The sequence below is a fragment of the Capra hircus genome, chromosome 6, assembly GCF_001704415.2.
Source record: "Capra hircus breed San Clemente chromosome 6, ASM170441v1, whole genome shotgun sequence".
NCBI classification, from domain to species: Eukaryota; Metazoa; Chordata; class Mammalia; order Artiodactyla; family Bovidae; genus Capra; species Capra hircus.
This window is the reverse complement of record NC_030813.1, coordinates 93,707,553-93,730,013: the sequence shown is the minus strand read 5'-3', so window position 1 is coordinate 93,730,013 and position 22,461 is coordinate 93,707,553. Positions and strand designations below refer to the sequence as shown.

At 43.3% G+C, this 22,461-nt stretch overlaps 1 protein-coding gene across 1 annotated transcript in view; it reads right to left on the bottom strand.

Annotated features, from left to right (window-relative positions):
- FRAS1 (Fraser extracellular matrix complex subunit 1) overlaps nt 1–22,461 on the bottom strand; it is a 513,961-nt gene that overhangs the window by 19,601 nt on the left and 471,899 nt on the right. The window contains exons 63-70 of the mRNA XM_018049625.1: nt 21,031–21,218; nt 19,390–19,665; nt 16,223–16,455; nt 13,337–13,497; nt 10,921–11,135; nt 7,407–7,557; nt 5,226–5,333; nt 3,362–3,521 (exon numbers count right to left, since the gene is read on the bottom strand). Coding sequence (XP_017905114.1) covers nt 3,362–3,521; nt 5,226–5,333; nt 7,407–7,557; nt 10,921–11,135; nt 13,337–13,497; nt 16,223–16,455; nt 19,390–19,665; nt 21,031–21,218 — 1,492 coding nt within the window. The remainder of the gene's footprint in view (nt 1–3,361; nt 3,522–5,225; nt 5,334–7,406; nt 7,558–10,920; nt 11,136–13,336; nt 13,498–16,222; nt 16,456–19,389; nt 19,666–21,030; nt 21,219–22,461) is intronic.

Here is a 22,461-nt window from a genome sequence, read left to right as displayed (position 1 = left end):
GCATGTCTGCAGTTTTTTCACTTGATCCTTGCCTTCCTCCAAAGCTGGAACCAGCAGGAAATGAGATCTTGTATACTATCTTTGAATTACACAAAAATTGACCTGTGTAATGTGCATAGTAGTTCTTAATAGAAATACTTAATTAGGCAGAACTGTCCATGCCTGACTCCTGCTTTCCAACAGTCAGGCCATTGCAAAGCAGAAATAGAGACAAAGATGTAGAAAACAAATGTATGGATAACAAGGGAAGATAGGGATGGGATGGGATGAATTGGGAGATTGGGATTGATATATATACACTATTGATACTATGTAGAAAATAGATAACTAATGCGAACCTACTGTATAGCTCAGGGGACTCTACTCAGTGTTCTGTGCTAGATGGGAAATGGGTTAAACCCATTTTTAAGTGGGGTAGATGGGTTAAATGGGAAGGAAATCCAAGGAAGAAGGGGTATATGTATAGGTGTGGCTGGTTCACTTTGCTGTATAGCAGAAACTAATCCAACATTGCAAAACTACTATATTCCAATTAAAACAAAAACAAAAAGGCCAGATCCTGTTGTTCCTCCCCTCAAACCTGTAGCGGCCCCTGTTGCATTAGAGTGAAAAAGTCCACACACTGGCCTTCAAGGCTCCACAGCAGCCCAACCCTGTCTCTTGTTACCCTCTTCATCCACTCCATTCCAGCCACCAAAATTTTGCCAAACTCTGGAACTTTGCCAGGAACCCCTTCCCCCAGATAATCTACATAGTGAGCTCCCTTGTTTCCTTCCTTGCTCAAATGTACCTTCTTAATGAGGCCTAGGCTGAACTTCCTAACCAACAAATTACAATGTCCCCGACTCCTGATTCCCCTTACTCTGCTCTCAACCTTTTATTTTTCCATAGTGCTGAGTCGGACAAGCCTTAGCAACTGAAAAACAACAGCAACATCACCTTCTAACATGTGATACTGTACTCATTCATTAGGTCTACCTGTGGGTGCGGAGATTTTTATTTTGTCCACCGATGTATTCTTAGTAAAAGTAATATCTATTGAACAAATGAATGCAAGACAAATGGCATGGTCTCCCCAGGCTGCAGTCCTGTTTCCCACCCCTGAATATAAGTTAGGTCAATTTCCTGACTATTCCTACAAATACGCCCAACACAGTCTGGAGGTAGGTTTCTAATCCTGCGGTTCTTTGCTCCTCTTTTCTGAAAACTAGAAATCTCCCATGAGTTGCTCAGCCTCCCCGAGAAGCCTTGGTCAGTTCCCCAGCTGGTATGGTCTCCCAACCCTAGGCAGCTGTGGTCTGAGTGCTCAGCATGGCTCACGGTGTACACAGCACAGAACGCTTGGTGTAACTCTTTGCTTTGCCATTTATCTATGGATTTAACATACTTACCGCAAATGCTAGCTCATAAAGGTTGCTTATTCAGGAACTACTGTGTGCTAAAACGTGCTGTTCTGGGGCTTACCCTTGAGAAGCTCACAATCTAATGGAAATGGGCCTCAGAGCATTATAATATGCTGAGCTGTATGTTACAGCTTTTACTGTAACAACATGCAAACCAGGAGGAAGAGATTCTAACACAGCATGGAGAGTCAGCCAAGGTGTCTCAGAAGGGTTGATATCTGAGCTAGAGCTCAGAGGAGTTTTGAGATGTGCAGGAGGAAAGGAGCAAGAAGGGTAGGCAGTTTATAAAAGCAAAGAGGTATGGATGGGCTGGTGGATTCAGAGGTTGGGAACACATGTGGTTAGAAGGCTGGGTTTGAGGCGAGGCTTAGAGGGAAGGATATGGGTCCTGCTCAAAGAGCTGGACTTCATTTGGTAAGCAGTGGGGAGTCAGCAAAGGATTTAAAGAGAACCATTTCTTCTTCTTTTCCAATTTGGATTCCTTTTATTTCTTTTTCTGCTCTGATTGCTGTGGCCAAAACTTCCAGAACTATGTTGAATAGAAGCGGTGAAAGTGGACACCCTTGTCTTGTTCCTGACTTTAGGGGAAATGCTTTCAATTTTTCACCATTGAGGATAATGTTTGCTGTGGGTTTGTCATAGATAGCTTTTATTATGTTGAGGTATGTTCCTTCTATTCCTGCTTTCTGGAGAGTTTTTATCATAAATGGATGTTGAATTTTGTCAAAGGCCTTCTCTGCATCTATTGAGATAATCATATGGTTTTTATTTTTCAATTTGTTAATGTGGTGAATTACATTGATTGATTTGCGGATATTGAAGAATCCTTGCATCCCTGGGATAAAGCCCACTTGGTCATGGTGTATGATCTTTTTAATGTGTTGTTGGATTCTGATTGCTAGAATTTTGTTGAGGATTTTTGCATCTATGTTCATCAGTGATATTGGCCTATAGTTTTCCTTTTTTGTGACATCTTTGTCAGGTTTTGGTATTAGGGTCATGGTGGCCTCATAGAATGAGTTTGGAAGTTTACCTTCCTCTGCAATTTTCTGGAAGAGTTTGAGGAGGATAGGTGTTAGCTCTTCTCGAAATTTTTGGTAGAATTCAGCTGTGAAGCCGTGTCTATAAATTGGGACAAGTACATGTACAATCTCATGAGGTTCTAGGAAACACAATAAAGGTTATTTTGTTATATATTGATTTCAAAGGAATCAGGATGTACAAGAAAAACCTAATATAAGACCAAACATTTATAACTAAAATAAAATTTTAAAAAATTGTTCTTAAGACAATTTGCCACTTTTAAATTGCAAATAATAATATTTTCATGCTAAAGATAGGTACTAATTTCATGACCTACAAAATGGGGCTAACAATATTTACTATAGGTTCCATTATTCTTTTAATGGTAAAAGTTTTCATTTTGTTTGTCCTATTCTTTCCTTTTACAAATGGAATAGCTGACTGTATTTATTCCAATCTCATTCTACCTCTATATCAGGTGTAGGAGAAGACTAAATCTTGTTATTTATTTTACAGGACATTGAATTGTAAAGGGTGACATCTGGACCTGATAACTAGTGATCCTGGATTTTATATTGGTTGTGATCACTGGAATGAAATTTCTTTATTATACTAAGATATTAGTTGGACAAATTTCCCAGCTTCCTTTGCAGGTAGATGTGCCATGTGACTAAGTTCTGGCCAACGTGATGTGAAAAAAATTGATGTGCACCCTGCCTATTCTTACTCTTGAAATAAGGGTGATCCCTGTCCAATTTATACATCAGAAACTGATCTGAGCTACATCTGTTTCTCTAGGTGCCAGATGGCAACTTCTGTCTATCTCACTGCTAAAATAGAAAAGTTTTAAAAGTTTTCTTCTAGCTTTTGAAGAAAAGCCCTTAAAGAAACAGAAAACATTTCAGATTTACCCCTGAATTCCATCCTATACTCACCTGTTATAAGAGCTTGTAGCTCGCCAGAGTTGATAAGGAGAATCGAAAGTCTGAGCACTCCACAGGAGCTGCAGGTCAAATTCAATTCCTCCGAGGTGGTCTGGAGTCAGTATGAATGATTTCACATCAGGGAGGGTGTGGTGCTCCATCACAAACTGTCCTATTTCAAGGGGAAACACACAGACACTTATTTGTAAGTTTGCTTGTGGTCAATCCCCTACAAAAGCCTTGAAACTGAATTAATATTCTTCTATAAAAAAATCAAGGTTATACCTACCCACTTGGTTCTGAGAATATATCCCACACTGGGTGGGACAGCATGGCCTCTTACCTCAGTCCATCACCCTACTCATGATCATTGTTAGGTCACATACATTCATAAATAATAATGAGTGTGCCTTGTAGAAATGGTCCTAATGAGCATATTCACAATACTATGAGTACTTAAGTGACAATGAACATTGAACACACTTAGCTTTGAACTCTAACCAACATGTTTCTTGGAGGCAGAAAGATCTCAGTAGTTCATAAATAGAAATATCAATTTCAGATTTAAAAAATCTCATTAGGACCACTCAAGTCCTTTGTGGAAGGAGACAATTATAAACATCCTTAAAAGGTAAGGATTACTCAGCAAGACACCTCTACTCTTTTAAAGTACAGTCATTTAGTGTCATGAATAAATAAAAGTAGGGAAACTATTCTATATCGAAAAAATTAAAAAGTAAAAATTAGTCACACAGTTTGACTCTGAGATCTCACAGACTGTAGCCTGCCTGGCTCCTCTGTCCATGGAATTCTCCAGGCAACAGTACTGGAGTGGGTTGCCATTTCTTTCTCCAGGGAATCCTCCCAAGTCTCCTGCATTGCAGGGAGATTCTTTACCAACTGAGCCAAGAGGGTGGCTCATTCTATATTAAAATAGACTAAAGAGGTATCACAGCCAAAATGGAATGTATGGATGCTGATTGGATTCACTTTTGTTTTATATAAACAGATGCAAAGCAAATATAAACAAATATAAAAATAGGTATAAAAGACATTTGTGGGACACAAATGGAGGGAACACTAACAGAAACTAGATGTTATTATATTAGTGTGACATAGCTTGGCCACAGGAATGCTATTGTGATGTGTAAGAGAAGGTCCTTGTTTCAGGAGGTGTCTACTGAAGTACAGTAAGTCCCCTGCATACGAATGAGTTCTGTTTTAAAAGTGTGATCATAAGTCCAGTTTGTTCCTAAGTCCAACGAAGTCAGCCTAGGTATGCAACTAACGTAATAATCGGCTATATAGTATTGTACTATAATAGGTTTATAATACTTTCCACACAAATAGTACATAAAATGCAAACACAAAACACAGAAAACATTTTTATTCTTAGAGTACAGTACCTTGGAAAGTACAGCAGTACAGTAAAATGGCTGGCATCAAGTCAACAGGCAAAAAGAATTACTGATTGGAGGAGAGAGAGGAGACGGGAGATGACAGGTCTAGAGGATCGTCAGCAATAGGAGACGGAAGGCAAGCAGCAATTCCACTCACGCCTCACATTGACGGTTTAGGTTTTGGTTTCTTGCTGGAACTAGACGCACGTTTGCATCTTGAAAAGTTCGTATGTGGGGACTTACTGTATTTAAGGTAACGTGGCATGGTGCCTACAACTTATCTTCAAATGATGTGATTTAAAAAATGGGAATATGTGTGTGTGTGTGTGTGTGTGTGTATGTACATACATGCACATAGCAAGATGTTGGCTTTGTTCTTCATTGTCCTATTCTTTCAACTTTTCTCTATGTTTCAACATTTCTTAGTAATTAAAAAAAAGAAAAAAACTTGAGGAAAAGAACAGCACTGATATTACCTCTGAATTTGGCATGGGTCTTGAATTCAATAACCAGACGGCCATCCTCTCGAATGTAGATCCTTATTATCTGAAGCCTGGCAGAGAGCACACTGTCTGTCTGGATTCCTGGGTAGGCAACCACACACAGAACATTCAAGTGAAGGCTTGGAGAAGAGCTCCCAGACAGTAGCCTACCCATGAGTTACCCCAGGGACACCTCTAAGTAGAGCCACATGCTTACTTGAATGTGAAGTGAAGTGAAGTGAAGTGAAGTGAAGTTGCTCAGTCGTGTCCAACTCTTTGCGACCCCATGGACTACATGTAGCCTACCAGGCTCCTCTGTCCATGGGATTTTCCAGGCAATAGTACTGGAGTGGACTGCCATTTCCTTCTCCAGGGGATCTTCCCGACCCAGGGATTGAACCCGGGTGTCCCGCATTGTAGACAGACGCTTAACCGTCTGAGCCACCAGGGAAGTCTTTAGGACAAATTTACATACTTGGATGAACACAGAGGCTATTTGGAAAAGATTCTGATGCTGGGAAAGATTGGAGGCAAGAGCAGAAGAGGGTGGCAGAGGATGAGATGGTTGGATTGCATCACCGCCTCAATGGACAAGAATTTGAGCACACCCTGGGAGACAGTAAAGGACAGGGGAGCCTGGTGTGCTGCAGTCCGTGGGCTGCAAAGAGTCAGACTTAGAGACTGAACAACAACAAAGTCTATTTAGAGACATGAGCCAGTCAGCGTTGTAAGACAGCTCATTCTATCTGGTTCTTTTTCACAATTCTATTCTTCTGACATAGTCTTTATACCTGCAGATGTCACCTTAGAGCAGGCACAGGGTCCCACCTCAGAGCACAGGAAAAATGATCCCTAAACCTTCTTACTATTAACTTTACACCAGGATGTGGTTACAGCCTGTCTGCTTCAGGCTGTATTTTCTTTTCCTCGCCAGAACATCTTTCAGGACTTCACAGAACCATAACCAATGTTCTGGTGGCTATACTTCATATTGAAAGCAATAAAGAATTACAGGTTAGCTTGCAGAAAGCTAGTTACCCATGACAGGACATGAGTCCACGGTGGTTTTAATAAGAGCAATTGCAAGCCTGACACCCACTGAGTTCAGTATGGCCAAAAACTAAAGGGGAAGCAAAGAAGGGGGGAAGTTTAAAAAACCCCAGCTCAAGAATTATCTGACCCAGACTGTGAAAACTCCCTGGGGTTATTTCTTATGAGAAATATAATGTAAATAAATGATTTGACCTTAAACCATTTAACAGAAGGGAGGACTGTATTTTCCATTAGTAGAAGTGAAGCCCCATCTAAAGAAATCTACTCGGATGAAGTAACTGCCTCCGATCAAGTAAATCACCACCAGGGAAGGAGGAAGAATGGGAGCAATACAATAAGAGGAAATGAGCTTGGGGTTGTGTTTGAAGTAGAAGACACCAAAAATAGAAAAAAATATAAAAAATTAACTCAGACCCATTGGAGTGAATGGAGGAGAGAATCATGGAGTTTTAAGGGCCATTCATGGGGTGGCAGTGGGAGAAGGTGGGTGGAGAGAGGCAGAAGAGAGAGGCCTGAGGATCTCAGCTGAAGGGTCAGCACCCATCCAGGCTCTGTGGGGGGCCTCCTCTTAAGGAGAGCAATGACATAGACAAGCCTGGGGTGAAGGTAATTGAAAAAATTCAGCATTGTCGTCTTTAAAGTAAAAGTAGGGTTAAAATTCCTACTTTTAAGGATGCAACAATAGAGCAAACTCGATATCAAATGAATAACGTAACCCGGGTTATTCTTGATGTATTTCTCCACTTCTGTGTATCTGATTTCAAGACTCTGTTCTCCTTAAACAACATGAATCACATCATTTTTTCTAGACTATATTCCAAAAGAACACACACTCGTTCGGCAGTATGGGACTTGTCTATCACTTGCCATCCTCTCCTCTGGGGCCCTGGCTCCCTGGACTGAATTTATCTTGATGGTGGAGGCCTTCCAGCATTAACATCTACGGACATCAGGCTTTCTCGGAAACCACAGATCTGTCTCCTTTCTACACTTTATGTGGCTCTGCTTTGATGGTATATAGGACAACAGGATGAGGAATGCAGCTACCATTAAAATGCAATACTTTAAAAAAAAATGCTGCTAAGCATAAGGTAAGGCTTGGTAAGATGTCAGCGAGTATACCTGTTCTCCAGAGAACAGTGTCATAGAAGAAGGAGAACTCCATCTCAGTGTGGTGCTCCAAGGAGGCCCAGCCCCTGGGGGCCGTCACGTAGACGTAGGACACGTGGAGAGGCACGTGCACTGTCAGGAAGGACTGAGCCGAGTCTCTCACCTGCCGAGCAAGTGGGTGCACACAGAGAGGGTTATTTCTCCCCGGCACGAAGAGGTAGATGAGCATCTCACACCGGTTCAATCTTCATTCACTCATGTAGCCACTTATTCAGTATTAATCAAGCGCTCATGATTGTGCCAGGCACCAGGCTAGGAGCTGGGTCCTTAGCAGTGGGAAAAAACTAAAATCCCTGCCTTATGGAACCTACAGTCTAGTAGGGGAGATATATAAATGTGAAAAATAAAGGGGTGGGAAGTGGTCAGGATGCTTCTTTCAATCAGATAATCAGAGAAGACTCTTTCAAGGAGGTAACATTTAAAAACACTTAACTTTTTAAAAAATATATTTATTTTGGCTGAGCTGAGTCTTAGTTGAGGCATGTGGGATCTTTAGCTGGAGCATGTGGGATCCAGTGCCCTGATCATGGATGGAACCTGGGCCCTTGCATTGGGAGCAGGGAGTCTCAGGCAGTTCCCTAAAAACACTTCTGAAGTATGGGAAGCTCTCCTTCCACTGATCATTTGCTGGAAGCCTTGGTTGAGATTTTTAAGGCATCACAGTTATTCCCAAAGGATCTGGGCAGATCTGGGATCTACGTCAGCACACAGTCCCTGGCTGACCATAGTTTTCAGAAAGCCGTAGGAGAGCATAAAGCAACCCTAAATGGGAGGATGCCCAAGTCATGCTAGGACGAACGTGAGGCTGACTTGGATGTCTTAGTGAGTACTCAGACCTTCTCCAAGAGGAAAGAAGGTCATGGGATTTGGATATCATACTATGAAACTTACCAACAGACAGCTCACAGTCAGATAACTTCCTATTTCATTCAATGCTTTGTTGAAATTATGTTGAAAAGGCAGCACACCATACTTCTAAGAGAACACCTTTTCTGAAGGAGTTCCTTTTATTGCCATTAATTCGGCTCTATTATTTTTATTTACTACACAATTAACAAAACTTGGATTGAAACATAACAAAATATGAGCAGAAGCCTTCATGGAGAAGCTGTATATGAGTGAGGCAGTTGGTTTATTCATTTTTGAGATGTATATTGTATTTTCTGTCATAAATACATATTTCCTTTATGACAAAAAAGCTTACTCTAAAACAATTATATTTTGTCATTGGCCAAATGTGATAATACATTATAGAACTTACATACAATTTTGTTTGAATATACAATGTAACATGTTTCCATGGGTAGTTAAGGGAAAGAGCCAAATGCTTAATCAATATTTATGACATTGACATTTTATTTTTCCAAAGTATTCTTTCATATTCAAAGTTGTCAGGGATTTAAAGTTGGATTCCAAGTTCTTCAAAAGGCTCCATTAATTCCTTATGCACTTAAAACCCTTTTGTGAAAATCTTACTCTGTCTTCTTTGGGAAATTTTCTGATTGTATCTGGATCTCACATCATGTTCTGTCCCCGTATGTACAGGTTTTTCTAAATACATTTGCCCTAATTTCACCATTGCTGATGTTAGAACCTCCATAAATTTTCTAGCTGACTGGTAAAATTATTTTTCCTCTGTTTCTGTTTATTCTCCATTAACCTGCATATTACTTATTAATCCTTAGAAAAAAAACAACTCTTATAAATATTTACTGCACAACTCTTTTGTGGCAGACCTTGCTAGATGCTGTCCCACCTTGAGATTACCAGTGCCCATTTCAGATGAGGTTCAGCGAGGTTAAGTCTTCTCTAATTCTGCCGATATCTGATTAAGAAAGACAGGAACTAGGGAGAGTTTTAAGTTGTACACTCTACCATATACCACTTGTTTCATCTATTTTTAAAGAAACAGACAGCAATGAAGTACTTCTGTGGTATATATGTATTGGTTTAAAAAGTGGGACATATATAATAAGAATTTCTTGTCTTTGTCATTTTTAAGCATATTCTGAATAAATATAGCCAAAACTATAATTAAAGTCAGGGAGAAGAAAGAATAATAATTTTTTGGGGGGGGAGGGCCAAAGAAGGACCAATCGCTGAGCTTTTGCATATTTGAAAGTGGATGTAGGTTATGCAACTGCAGAAGCACGAAGGAAACCTCAGAAGGCTTTAAAATTCTATTCAGTAGAGGGCGATAGTGTATACAAAATGAGAATTAACCAAACCAAGAGGCATCTCAAGGAAACAAATTTTAATCAAAGAAACTTTCCTAAAATGATTACGCATAAGTCCCCTCTTTCAGTGTGGTTAAACCTGACTTGAAGTGAAAAACAAATATTTGATTTTCTTAGTTCATTGAGATAACTACTTAAAATTGGGTAGCGCCTGCTTTAGAATTGTTTTTCCCATGAGGATGCATTAGCCTAGTCCCTTTGATATTAATGGCCTACGACTGTGACTTCTTGCTATAATGTTTTGTTTTGTTGGGCTTTCCTAGTGGCTCAGACAGTAAAGAATATCTGCCTGCAGTGGGGGAGATCCAGGTTTGATCCCTGAGTTGGGAAGATCCCCAGGAGAAGGGAATGGCTACCCACTCCAATATTCTTGCTTGGAAAATCCCATGGACAGAGGAGCCTGGCAAGCTAGAGTCCATGGGGTCACAAAGAGTCAGACATGACTGAGTGACTAGGACTTTCTTTATTACTGATGTTTAAGGACTATTAACCATAGGTTTGGAATAGGTATGACAACAAGGTGTTTTAAACAGTTGCCATGATGCTTGGGACAACAGTGCTTTACTTGTCTGCTGAAAGACAGGGAACTTCTGTCATTTTAACTCATTTCCCCACGCGGGGAAAACACATCGACTTAGCCATCATCTTCCTATCAAGGTAAACCTTTTTGACTTTCCAAAATATGCACGCTCAGTTGCTCAGTCGTGTTGGACTCTTTGCAGGCCCATGACTGTAGCCCACCAGGGTCCTCTGTCCATGGGATTTTCCAGGCAAGAATACTGGAATAGGTTGCCATTTCCTTCTCCAGGGGAATCTTTCTGACCCAGGGATCAAACCTTTGTCTCCTGCATTGGCAGGTGGGTTCTTTACCACTAAGCCACCTGGGAAGCCCTTTCCAAAATACACCCAGAGGAAAAAACTTATATACCTAGAGAAGTAAGGCTATTAGATTTTTATATAAATGACTGGCAGACAGCTAATTTTCTTCAACTTAATTTAAACATCTTCCATATTAATTTTCTAATTAGCTGATTGAGAGGACTTTGGGGGGCTTGCTCTAGCTATGATGCTGCTAAGGTCTCTCTTACAGGGTTTAGAAAGAAAAGTCCCTTGGTTGGTGCAGTTCTGGGAGCAACTGGGTGCTAAAGTGCTTCAGTTCAACGAATGAACAAGCTTTAACATGATATCCAGGTGCACGCAACCTTCAGACAGACCCCTGGGGCACCCACCTGGAAGTCGGCGGTTACAGACCCCCCACAGACATCAATCAGCTCCGTCATGTCATAATAGGCATCAAACGTCCAGACGCAGCTCTTCAGGTTCAGGTGTTTGTAGAGCTGGATGGTCTTTGGCTCCCGCACTCTGGGGTCAAACTGGAAGGGGCGGTCGTAGCCAGGCCCCAGTGCCACGCTGTCATGGACCCTGTCGTCCAGGAACCCTGCCTCTGCGGGGGAGGGAGAAGCAAGGAACAGTAATCCAGTCTGTGCACCTGCCCTTCACCAGCTTCCCAGGACCTGGGGGGAGAGGAAGAGCCACATCCTTTGGACACACAGAGAGAGCTTTCCTTCCTTCTGAGATGACTAATAGAGCACCCCAGGGCTCCCAGGTTTCCCTCGTGGCTCAGACTGTAAAGAGTCTGCCTGAGATGTGGAAGACCCATGTTCGATCCCTGGGCTGGGAAGATTCCCCTGGAGAAGGGAATGGCAACCCACTCTAGTATTCTTGCCTGGAGAATTCCATGGACAGAGGAGCCTGGCAGGCTATAGTCCATGGGGTTGCAAAGAGCTGGACATGACTGAGCAACTAACACTAATTAACTAACCAGGGCTTCTGACACAAGCTCGGTGACAAGGCGAGGGGAGCTTGTCATCTTGCCTGTTGCCACGTGTTAAACAGAGTGACTGGGGTCACAGACTCAGGGAAGATGCTGCAGGAGCCAGGGAAGAAAAGATGAATGGATGAGACCATAAATGAAGAAGCCAGTGCCTGGTGGCCCTGTGTATCTCTTGGAAAAGAACACAGTAAAGCCTTGCCTGTCACACCTGCCCAGGCTGGTGCTATGCTTCACAATCAGTCCTTGAAGAAATGGATTTATTAGATGGAGAATCTGTTGGTGAAATCTTCTTTCTCAAGACTGACTTTTTAAAAAAATAGCTTTTATGGGGAGCCAGCAAACAAACATCTGACTACCTCCTCCCCTACCTCCTATGGTTTCTGAACTCTTGCAGAAAAAAAAGTCTTAATTCTGTGTTAATGAGTAAATAGCTCGCTAATGATGCTTGACTAAGCCTCCCTTGCTACAGGCAAAAATTATTGGATCAAATGCTGCCAAGCAACTGAACTGTTCTAAGTTAAGGAAGACCTTTATGCAGAAGAGAGCTGAATACAGACATAATTTTAGAATATTAGGGTTAACCTTTGTATGGTTCTGAAAGCAACTATGATATTTCGAAAGAGCTGATCCATTTCTCAGAATGTTTGACACCAGCACACAGCCCTCTGCACCACAAAGACTAGGGTGTCAGTGAACATGCACTAATTGTGTTCAAGTAGGAAGAGGTGCAAACTTTCAGCCTATAGACATGGTATGTTTCTTCCACTAGCTTGCATATGCAGACCAATGAAACTTTCATCTGTAGCCCAGTGACTTAGGAATCATTTACACTCCACTAATTCCTACTGTATCAAGACCATCACTATCCAGAGTGATGCTTAATGAATATGGAAGAGCACACGAATGCCTTCCTGTCTTCAAAAGCACTGTTAAATGATTCATCAGTTGCAAAGGGAGGAAATGCGCATTTAATGTGCACTTGCTAAGGTGAATGGAAACGGACAGGATTCTTTGTAAACTAAAACGTCTGCCCTGGTGAACAGGAGATGTGCTGCCTCAGCCGTCAGTGCCCTTGGGTCTGGATCAGCTGCAGAGCCCCACGGCACGCACTTGCTCCAGCAGTCTGCAACCCACGGACTGAGCGAGGTGGGGCAGAGAGGTCTGTCCACTGGGGCTGGAAGCAGGACACGATGGACAGCTAGGCTCTCTCCAGAGCTCCCTGTAAGAACTGGTTGCGGTTTCATTGGCCACACTGCAGACTTCTCCCTCTGCCCAGTCCTGCTTCCTCCCTTTCCCTTTAGGAGATGTGGATGCCCAATAAACACCTCATACCCCAAGCTCCACCTTGGCTACTGCTCCTAGAGAACGAGCCTGTAGTTTCTACCATTGCACAGGAGCTTTATAAAATGCTGAGAGCATGGGAACCAAGTGCAGAAGGAAGGAGCTAAAATTGACCAGGACGGGGGTTTTAAAATTGTCAGCACATTCAATCCCTACCTTGTTTGGGAGCAATTATTCTCCTCATGTGATAGATAAGAAAGCAGTTGGCTCAGAGCTGTCCAGCTATTTTTGTTGAGTTGTACAGGGAGTGGAATAGGGACATGAACCTTGTCAGTTTGATTCCAAAGTCTTTGTTTTTTCCTATTCACGTCACTGTCTAAGTTGCCTATGTTTGGCTGCTTGCTGATGAGCAGATCCACTAACATGCAGATTTTGAGGATGAGAAAACATGAAAAGCAGAGTTCACTTAGCCACATCCCTAAGGGTCATCGTGCTGGGCTGGGCACACTAACAGGGAAGTCTCCCCTCACCTGAGATGCCTCTCAGGTCCCGGGTGGTGACGAGGTTGGAGCAGACGTGTTGGTGCCTGTAGATGGACTCAGATAGAAGAAAATGCAGGTTGTGCAGCGGCATGGTGGAGATGAGTGGCAGCATTCCATCCTGGTGCGGGATCTGCACGGAAATGTGGATTCTAGGGGGGAAACAAGAGCAGAAATCAGTGCTTTCAGGTGCCTGCTATAAGTAGCTAGCACGGTACACTGTGTACATGTGTGTGCTCAGTTACTCAGTCATGCCTGACTCTTTGAGACCCCACAGACTGCAGCCCACCATCTCCTCTGTCCACGGGATTCTCCAGGCAAGAACACTGGGGTGGGTTGCCATGCCCTCCTCCAGGGGATCTTCCCAACCCAGGGATCAAACCCTCACCTCTTACGTCTACCTGCATTGGCAGGCAGGTTCTTTACCACTAGTGCCACTTGAGAAGCCTCCAGTATGGGGGGCTAAGGTCAATGGAAACGGACAGCTTTCTTGCTTTCTCATAACTCAATTTGTCTTCACCAATGAATTTACTAGTTTTTTTTTTTCCTGAAGCTTTCCATGTAGGAGTTCTCCCTGTACATGAGGGTACAAAGTGCATGCAGGGTTATTCTCCTCCCTCCAGCCCGTGGGAGATCCTCCAGAGTCGGGACTGATAGTAATCGAGAATCATAGATTTTTTGTGTATACAAGAAAAGATAACATCGCAACCATAAATTATAGCTTTCTTCTGTTTTAAAAGGAAGCTTTGTTTCCTCAAGAGCTGGAGCCGAGTGGATGGTATAGGCACGGCTAAGTTTCTTTCTCTGTCTGTGGAGGGTTGCCACAGAATTTTCTAAAGTATTTGTGCCCAAAAGACATCATTGAGCTCTTAAACTTTAAGGCCAGTATCCCTACCCAGGAAAAAAGCCTAGAAATAGTAATACTCCACTATTCAATAGTCTTGGGGCTTCCAAGGTGGTGCTAGTGGTAAAGAGTCCACCTGTAATGCAGGATCCGATCCCTGGGTCAGGAAGATCCCCTGGAGGAGGGCATGGCAACCCACTCCAGTATTCTTGCCTGGAGAATCCCATGGACAGAGGAGCCTGATGGGCTACCGTCTATGGGGTTGCAAAGAGTCGGACATGACTGAGTGACTAAGACACACATGGTCTCTCCCCAACTTAAAAAGCCTTCCCTTCCCCACCAGCAAGTTCTAGCAAGGCCACCAGCCCTCACGGGCCTCAATCTGCAGCAAGCTCTGCCTTGAACTACATTCTTCTGCCTTTAGATGCCTTTGTACCGGGAAGTCTGTAACTTATTAATATTAGCTGCTATTTCTTGTATGCTTTAAGAGTCTGTCTTGCCTTCCCACTAAGAGGGCAAAGGACCATTTCCTTCACTTCTGTTTCTCCAGAGCCTGTAGTACACAATTCTAAATAAAATATGAGCTTAATAAATACCGGTTAAGACTGTAACACAACAAAACTGTACCGAGGGGCTGCAATTTTTTCACTGTTCAAGTTTAAATTTTCAGCATGTTTATTGAGGGTGCATTGTGAGTTTTTACAGCTTGTCTCCCAGAACAAAGACTCATGTTTTAAAGAAGGATCAGAACCTCAGAATATGAACAGAATGGCTCTTTTTGTAAGGAACGGGGTCAGTAGTAACCCTGGACACTTCTGTTATTGCTTTTTACAAAAATAAATTTTATTCTGTTAGAAAAAAGAGAAGGATTTGCATATTTTTGGCTCCATGTTCAAACCTGTTTTTTTTTTTCATGTAAATGAGCCCCTTTCTCTGAACTCAGTTGCTCATAAAGGCATGCACATAAATACTACCAGGTTTAATGAATATGTATGCTGCTGCTGCTGCTAAGTCACTTTAGTCATGTCTGACTCTGTGCGACCCCATAGACGGCAGCCCACCAGGCTCCCCCATCCCTGGGATTCTCCAGGCAAGAACACTGGAGTGGGTTGCCATTTCCTTCTCCAGTGCATGAAAGTGAAAAGTGAAAGTGAAGTCGCTCAGCTGTGTCCGACTCTTAGCGACCCCATGGACTGCAGCCCACCAGGCTCCTCCATCCATGGGATATTCCAGGCAAGAATACTGGAGTGGGGTGCCATTGCCTTCTCTGATGAATATGTATAACCTACCTGAAATCTTTTTTTTTTTTTTGCTATACAAAAAATGAAAGCATCCATTTTCCATCAAGATCATAGGACACAGGAAAAAAAAGGCATATCTGCCCACTGAATTATAATTCACTAGTGTTTTTACTTATTTGCTCACTGGGTACTTAGCGAGTGCCTCTTAGGTGCCAAGAAAAACGTTCTAGGCAGAGGGGATGCAAAATAAACAGTCATGGTCCCTGCCACCATTGTCTGCTGGGTGGGGATGACAAGGAGAGAATGAATGATGATAACACTCTCGGAGAGGCAGATGTGGCTGCCAGAAAAGCGGGAAGTAAAAGCTTCCAAATTAAACTGGGGGAGATGATGGAAAAGTTCCTAGAGAGATGCCATGGCTTAGGTATGGTGGGACAATGGGATTTAAGACTATGGAGTGGAAGGGGACGGGGGAAGGCTGGAGCCAGGAGTAGCCACATGGCAGAGTCAGGCCACCTAAGAGTGCTTGAAACCCTGAGGAAGTTACATGTGATTCCCTGTAGGTGGACTGGCAGATGAAAATAACAAGATGAAGGAAATGAGGCTAGCAAGATTGACAAGGGCCATATATTAGGGCGCATTTGAAGAAAGTCAACTTTTTATGAAGCATTCATCACCATTATTCTTATTTTGCAGAAGCATCACTCACTGATCTGTCCCACCTAGAAAACACACAGTGCACAGCTGGGGACTCTCTCTGCCATCTCCTCATGGAGGGCACTTCCCCCTGACCTGTTGGGATGCTCCTTGTGTTTGACGTCCAGGTATTTCAAGGTCGCGATGAAGGACTGAGCCTGGAAGCCTCGGGCTGTCCCAGCCACCACTGGAGTGTGGCAGATAGCGCTGTCTGTTCCGATGGTGACAATGTTGCTCCTCAAGGGGGTCCCCACATGGCCCACCTTGTCCACAGCCTTGGCCACACAACGTACATGGAACCTCCGGCTGAAGTAAATGCTGTCCAGGACCTATCAGGAAGAATAAATCACCTCAGACACGTGGATGCTGCCTCAACAGCTCTTCATACTGTGTCTTCTGGATGATAATCTGTGAAGACCCTTGTCAGCTGAAAAAACTACGCAACCTAAAAGGTGAGAGTTATGTTTTATACAGCAGGCTAAACTGAGGACTTAAGCCCGGGATACAGCATCTTAGATAACTGTGAGAGACTGCTCCAAAGAGGAATGGGAAGAGCCAGGATACATATTAATCAGAGTTTTTGCAACAAAGGCCAGGTAGTTGGAACATCAAAAGATGACTGTTAAAACTGGATATCTCAAGTTAAGGAATTTTGCACTTTTCCATGTATGGGAAGATGAACTAGTTTGCTGCTGCTGCTGCTGCTGCTAAGTCGCTCACTGAAATCATTCCTTTAATAGGCCTCTCAGCTATCAGTGGCCAGTATCCTGTGTTTTCTCATCCTGAGTCTCTTTAGGGTGTCCCACTGGCTGCAGTGGCTGCTGCTGCAACGTCCTTTGTGGACTGACATGGCAGGCTGCATTCTTAGCCCACCCCATCCATTATCCATCCATCTATCCATCTATGTGTCCATTGATCTACCCACCTATCCATTCACTCACCACCTCAGTATTGACTTTCTACCAGAAGCCAGGCACCCGGGACAGAGCACTGAGTACTTAGAGCCTTAGGTGGTAAGCCAGGTAACTAGCAAGTAGACAAATGTGGAGCAAGAAACTAGAGATGACTGATTCCCAATGACATTTGTTCTCTTTACATATTAGGTTCAGAGGACTACCTGATTTTTCAGCCAGACTCATTGTCTCTAAGTCACTTTTGCTGAAGGCATGGTATCAGGATAGAGAGGAAAGACACTTCTTTTCTAGGAGTTCTTAGTTTTCTTTCCTCCCTACTGCCATTCCCTCCCTTAACTCCCCTCTAATTACTAAGGGTTACAATAACATGGCAGACTTGAAGTTGAGAACTTGGCCTCTGACACCTACTGGCCTTGAAAGTCTTTCTACAGATTTTCTCATGCTCCAGACACACAGAATCCATGAGTGCTTAATGCAATCTATACAGAGGTAACCTAGGTCACCGAAACTCTCTAGGTTACTAGTGCATTGACATAGGGAAGTATATAATAAGAAAAACTCATTAGTAGTTCTGTGTGCAGCAGATCTCCCACAAAGCAATCATACCAACTTATAAATTCTACCATGGAAACAATTTTCACTGAAGTCCATTAAAAATTGAAGAAGATTTTTCCATTAAAATTTTTTTAATTAGCTGCCAGGACTTTATTTATTTATTTATACATGGACTTCATTCAGAAGGGATTTGAGGCATCTTACAAAAATGCACACACTACAACAGTATTAAATAAATAATTGAAGAAATGAAGGCAGAGCAGAGGAAGCTGGGGTAAGAGGATTAGTCGCCAATTCATCACAAGAAGGCAAACTGAAATATAAGGCAAAATCGTAAACTTGGTACCTGATAAAAATGTATATTCGGCTCAAATCAAACCAACTGCCCCTTCATGGGTTTGTTGAACAGAGAACAAGGTATTTATGAAACAATAAGCTGTTAAGTCTTTCCATTTACATTTCTAATAATAATAAAGATAGTTTAAATTTGAACTAGATTATGTTGCAAAAGAATTAATCTTCTGGCCTTTCTGAATAAGCTGTGCCAAAGACAATGGACACGAGGGACCCACATTATCCAAAGGCTCCCACGTATGTCTAACAGCTTTCTTCCACTATCTACTCAAGAGAGTTCTTTTTAAAACTTTATTTATTTATTTATTTTCGCTATGCTGGGTCTTCATTGCTGAGCACGGGTTTCCCCTCGCTGTGGTGAGCAGGGGCTACTCTCCAGCTGTTGTGCTCGGGCTTAGCTGCTCCTCAGCATGTGGAATCTTCCTGGACCAGGGATGGATTGGATTCGTCTCCCTGACAGGTAGGTGGATTCCCAACCACTGGACCACTAGAGAAGTCCAATGCACTTGTTAAAGTGAGAACAAACTGTGGATTTGTAGGAAAAAATCTAGAGAAATTAAGTCTGAAAAAAATTTCTGATTTCCAAAATTATGAAATGCACTCATTTCAGTCACAAATGATTGGTTGCTTGCTGGGTGCCGGATGCTCTGTGGAGCCTGAATCTCCACTGCTTTCAGCTCTTTCTCTGAAGAACATCATTAGTGCAATGAGCAGAGTCAGAACACTGGACTGTTTCCTGAGCGTGGGCAAAGCACTGCTGAACGTGGCTCCCTGATGGTGGCGGAGGTGTGCGTCTGGCCTCCTAACTCTCTGAGGACAGCAACGACATTCTGAACCTCTTTTCATATCTTCCCACCAGGCTTTGAAAAATACTGATCACTTAATAAGTATACTCTCATTTTATTTAATAACTGGTCCCCACTGTGTGCCACCAATGTGGCAGCCACTTTGGATTGGATATACAAATATGGTAGAACTCTTGGTCCTTTTTTCTTAAGGAATTTATACCCTACTTCTTATTGAATGATTTAAGAGATGTGAAGAGAGACTCACTATTTGTACTTACCTAGAATCTTTGACTTACTTCATCATTTGTAAATCACTTTCCTGTTTGTCAATGACCTTGTCAAGTGGATTAAGCAAAGGAGGTATTATTTTGTAGATCAGGAAACTGAGACTCAGAAAGGTGACGTAAACACTTAAGATCACATAGTTCAGAACAGGCAGAATCGAGGCTTGTAGCAGGTTGTTGGAGTCCTAGCCTAGTCCTCTTTCTGCCACACCGTATCACCTTTTCTCATACGTAAGAACAAAAGGAAAGTGTTGCACCTGCTTAATTGTTTAGTTTATACCAAATGGCATGCAGGGACCTCAAGGAATTTGACAGAGCTGGAGCAACAAAGAGAAAGGCCAGGTCTCTCCCTCTGTAACCAGACCTACCATGTGGTTGACACTGGTGAATGGCGTGTTGTCGGTGATGGTCTCGAAGGGAGACCGGGCCCCGTTGCCATCAGTGGGGGCGGCCACTTCCCAGCTGAACTGCACAGACGTCTGGTTGATGCCAGCCTCATGGCAGCGCTCCTTCATGACAGCATATTTGGGGAAATGGGGGTCGCAGGGCGTGACACAGACCAGCGGGTAGCCCGGGGAGGGGGATTTCTTGACTCCCTCCTTGGTAACCTCTTCCACATGGTCATAGTCAGCAAGTGTAATGACCTGCCAAGGAGCAACATAGCTTCAGCCCTGGGTAGGTATTGGGACAGTCAGAAAACTAAAGCTCTCTTCCCCAGAGACCTACATGATCACTTAACTCCTAGGGATTCTTTAAAATATAGCAGTAGTTTTAACAATGCTTAACCAGGCATTCCTAAAAGATCCTGGAAATCTTCAATAGTAGGGAAGATCCTCCTCCTCCCTGAGTTAAAAGCTTTAGTATCTTAATGGTCTCATTCCTAAATCAGATTCCTATGACTCAAGTGAAAAACACTCCACCCCCCACATACTGTAACCAAAACTGTATCATAAATGGCAGATATTAGTTAAAAGTTGCATTAAACTGTTAATGGCAGGCAGTAGTGCATCTGGCAAAATACAAGTAAATAAAGGATATATGTGAGGGACAGGGAAGCCTGGTATGCTGCAGTCCATGGGGTTGCAAAGAGACAGACATGACTTAGTGACTGAACATACATATATATTTGTTTCATGTTCAAAGAGACATATTTTGAAATGGTCTTTCTATTGTATGAGTTAGTCAGAGGAAGTTATAAGACTTATTTGGACTGCTTCATTATCCTATGTTAAATTCCCCTTGGCAACTTCTGGGAGCTTCCCTGGTGGCTCAGACAGTAAAAAATCCACCTGCAATGCAGGAGACCCGGGTTCGATCTCTAGGTGAGGAAGAGCCCCTGGAGAAGGGAATCCAGTATTCTTGTCTAGAGAATCCCACGAACAGAGGAACCTGGCGGGCTACAGTCCGTGGAGTTGCAAAGAGTTGGACATGACTGAGGGACTCATGGCAACCTCTGTGAGTTTTCCTCCTAACTGTGAAGTCGGTGCATTCATCCTGTTTATCCCCAAATTGGGAAACACGGTGGTACAGCTCCATAGACACTTAATTCTATGCCCGCGGTGAGTATGTAGGATAATAGATATGGGGGAAGATTCCATTTTTACTCTTCTAGGGCTCACCAAAGAAATGAGAAGACCAATGGTATTGTACTTTCTTTGTTAGACGAAGGTCTCAACATAGTTTGGTCTCGCTCTTATGTGGAAACAAGGTTTCTCCTCTTTAGCACTACTGACTTTTGAGCCAGGCAACTCTTTGTTGAGAGGAGGGGGACTGTCCTGTGTATTGTGTGTAGGATGTTCAGCAGCATCCCTGACTTCCGTCCTCTAGATGCTAGAAGCACCCAGTGTGACAGTCATGATAACCACAGATGTCACCAGACATTACTAGATGACCCTGGAGGTGATGCGAGTGAGGGATTTGGGGAAGGGGACACGAGCAGTCCTGCTTCTCTCAAGTTCTCATCTAATGCCTAAGACGGAAGCAACCATCCTCTGGGTCGTGAGACTTACAATGGGTGGTGCTGGCAGGATGAGACTCCCAGCTGCCTCCTGGTCTAGAATCGTCACTGTGGCCGTGGTCACGTCGCCAAGAACTGCTTCCACTGGGTCATCCGGGCCAAGGACTAGGGAGAACGATTCATGCCACTCCCGGTCCTCATTGGACAGGATCTCGACTTTAAAGAAGATGTGATCCACACCTTTGCCACAGACAGAACAAAGGGAGCAAAGGTCCTCATGAGTGACCCACTTAAGACAGTGCAGGTTGGCACTGCTGAGGCTTGATGTTTCAGAGGCTCAATGCAGTGGCCGCCAATCACTTTAGCCCCATCTCCAGTGAGGGGTCAGTTTTATAGGTAAAATTCCACCTGTGGTGGAGGCTCAGTCCTACAGATTTACTATTCAACACCACATGAGAATTAATGGCCCCTGCCTGATACTAGCTGGTGGTAATAAAAATCTATGATCTAAAAAACACTCCACCCTGGTTATGCTTTTTTTTTTGGCCTAATTTTTCGTTTCCCTTTACACTTAGGAACAAGCCCCTGTGTGGCAGTGAGTGCTTACACACTAGACACCCTTCAAAGCTGTCTCCTGGGAAGCGAGGAGACAGGGCTGTCTCTGCCAAGACGATAATGTGACAGTTTGCCAGCATGGGATGGAGAGGGTTAGAGCTCAGAAATCCCCATGTTTTATATAAAGTGATTCTATGAGGGTGCAGCGACCCCTGGCAGTGGTCAAGATGACCTTCTTCCTCCTATAGACACCTGGGCTAGGTTACTTCTAGGACCTGCCTTTCCCCCAGATTCTTATGCAGAAGAGAAAGAAGCTAAGACGCTTGGAAGAGAGGTCCTTGTGAGGATGTGGAGGAAGGGCACCTACCTTCCCTGTAAACACTAGCCAGACGCACAAGGGATGGAGCCAAAAGCCCTTTGAAGCTCCATGGGGTGATGGAGACATACAGAGGCACCCCTCCATCTCCAAGGGAGGCATTTCCTCCCTCCTCTTGCCATGTCATCTCTGAAGTGGTCTTCTACCACTTTTGCCCACTTCTGGCTACATCACAAACAGTGCCAGGCTATACACCAGCCTTTTCACCTTATATTGCTCCAGAAAGTTTTTGGGAAAGTCTAGAGTAAAAGTCAGCTCCTTTTTTTTTTATCTCATTCCTTCCATTAAGGAAATACCTCAAACAATTAAACAGCTGGTTGTGAGAATCTCATCTTTCTCTCTTCCATGACTCATCTGCATAACATTGCCTAGTAGATGTCAAGCCGTTTGAACATGGAGATTGTGCCTTCTGGGTTGAGTAAGCCCTGAGGGCCCAGCACAATGGTCCATACTGATGTTTGCTGAATGATGGCATCACATATATTTTTAAAAACTCAGGTGCTCCCATTGCTCAACCAAATCATAGGCTAACAACAACAACAAAAAATCCTT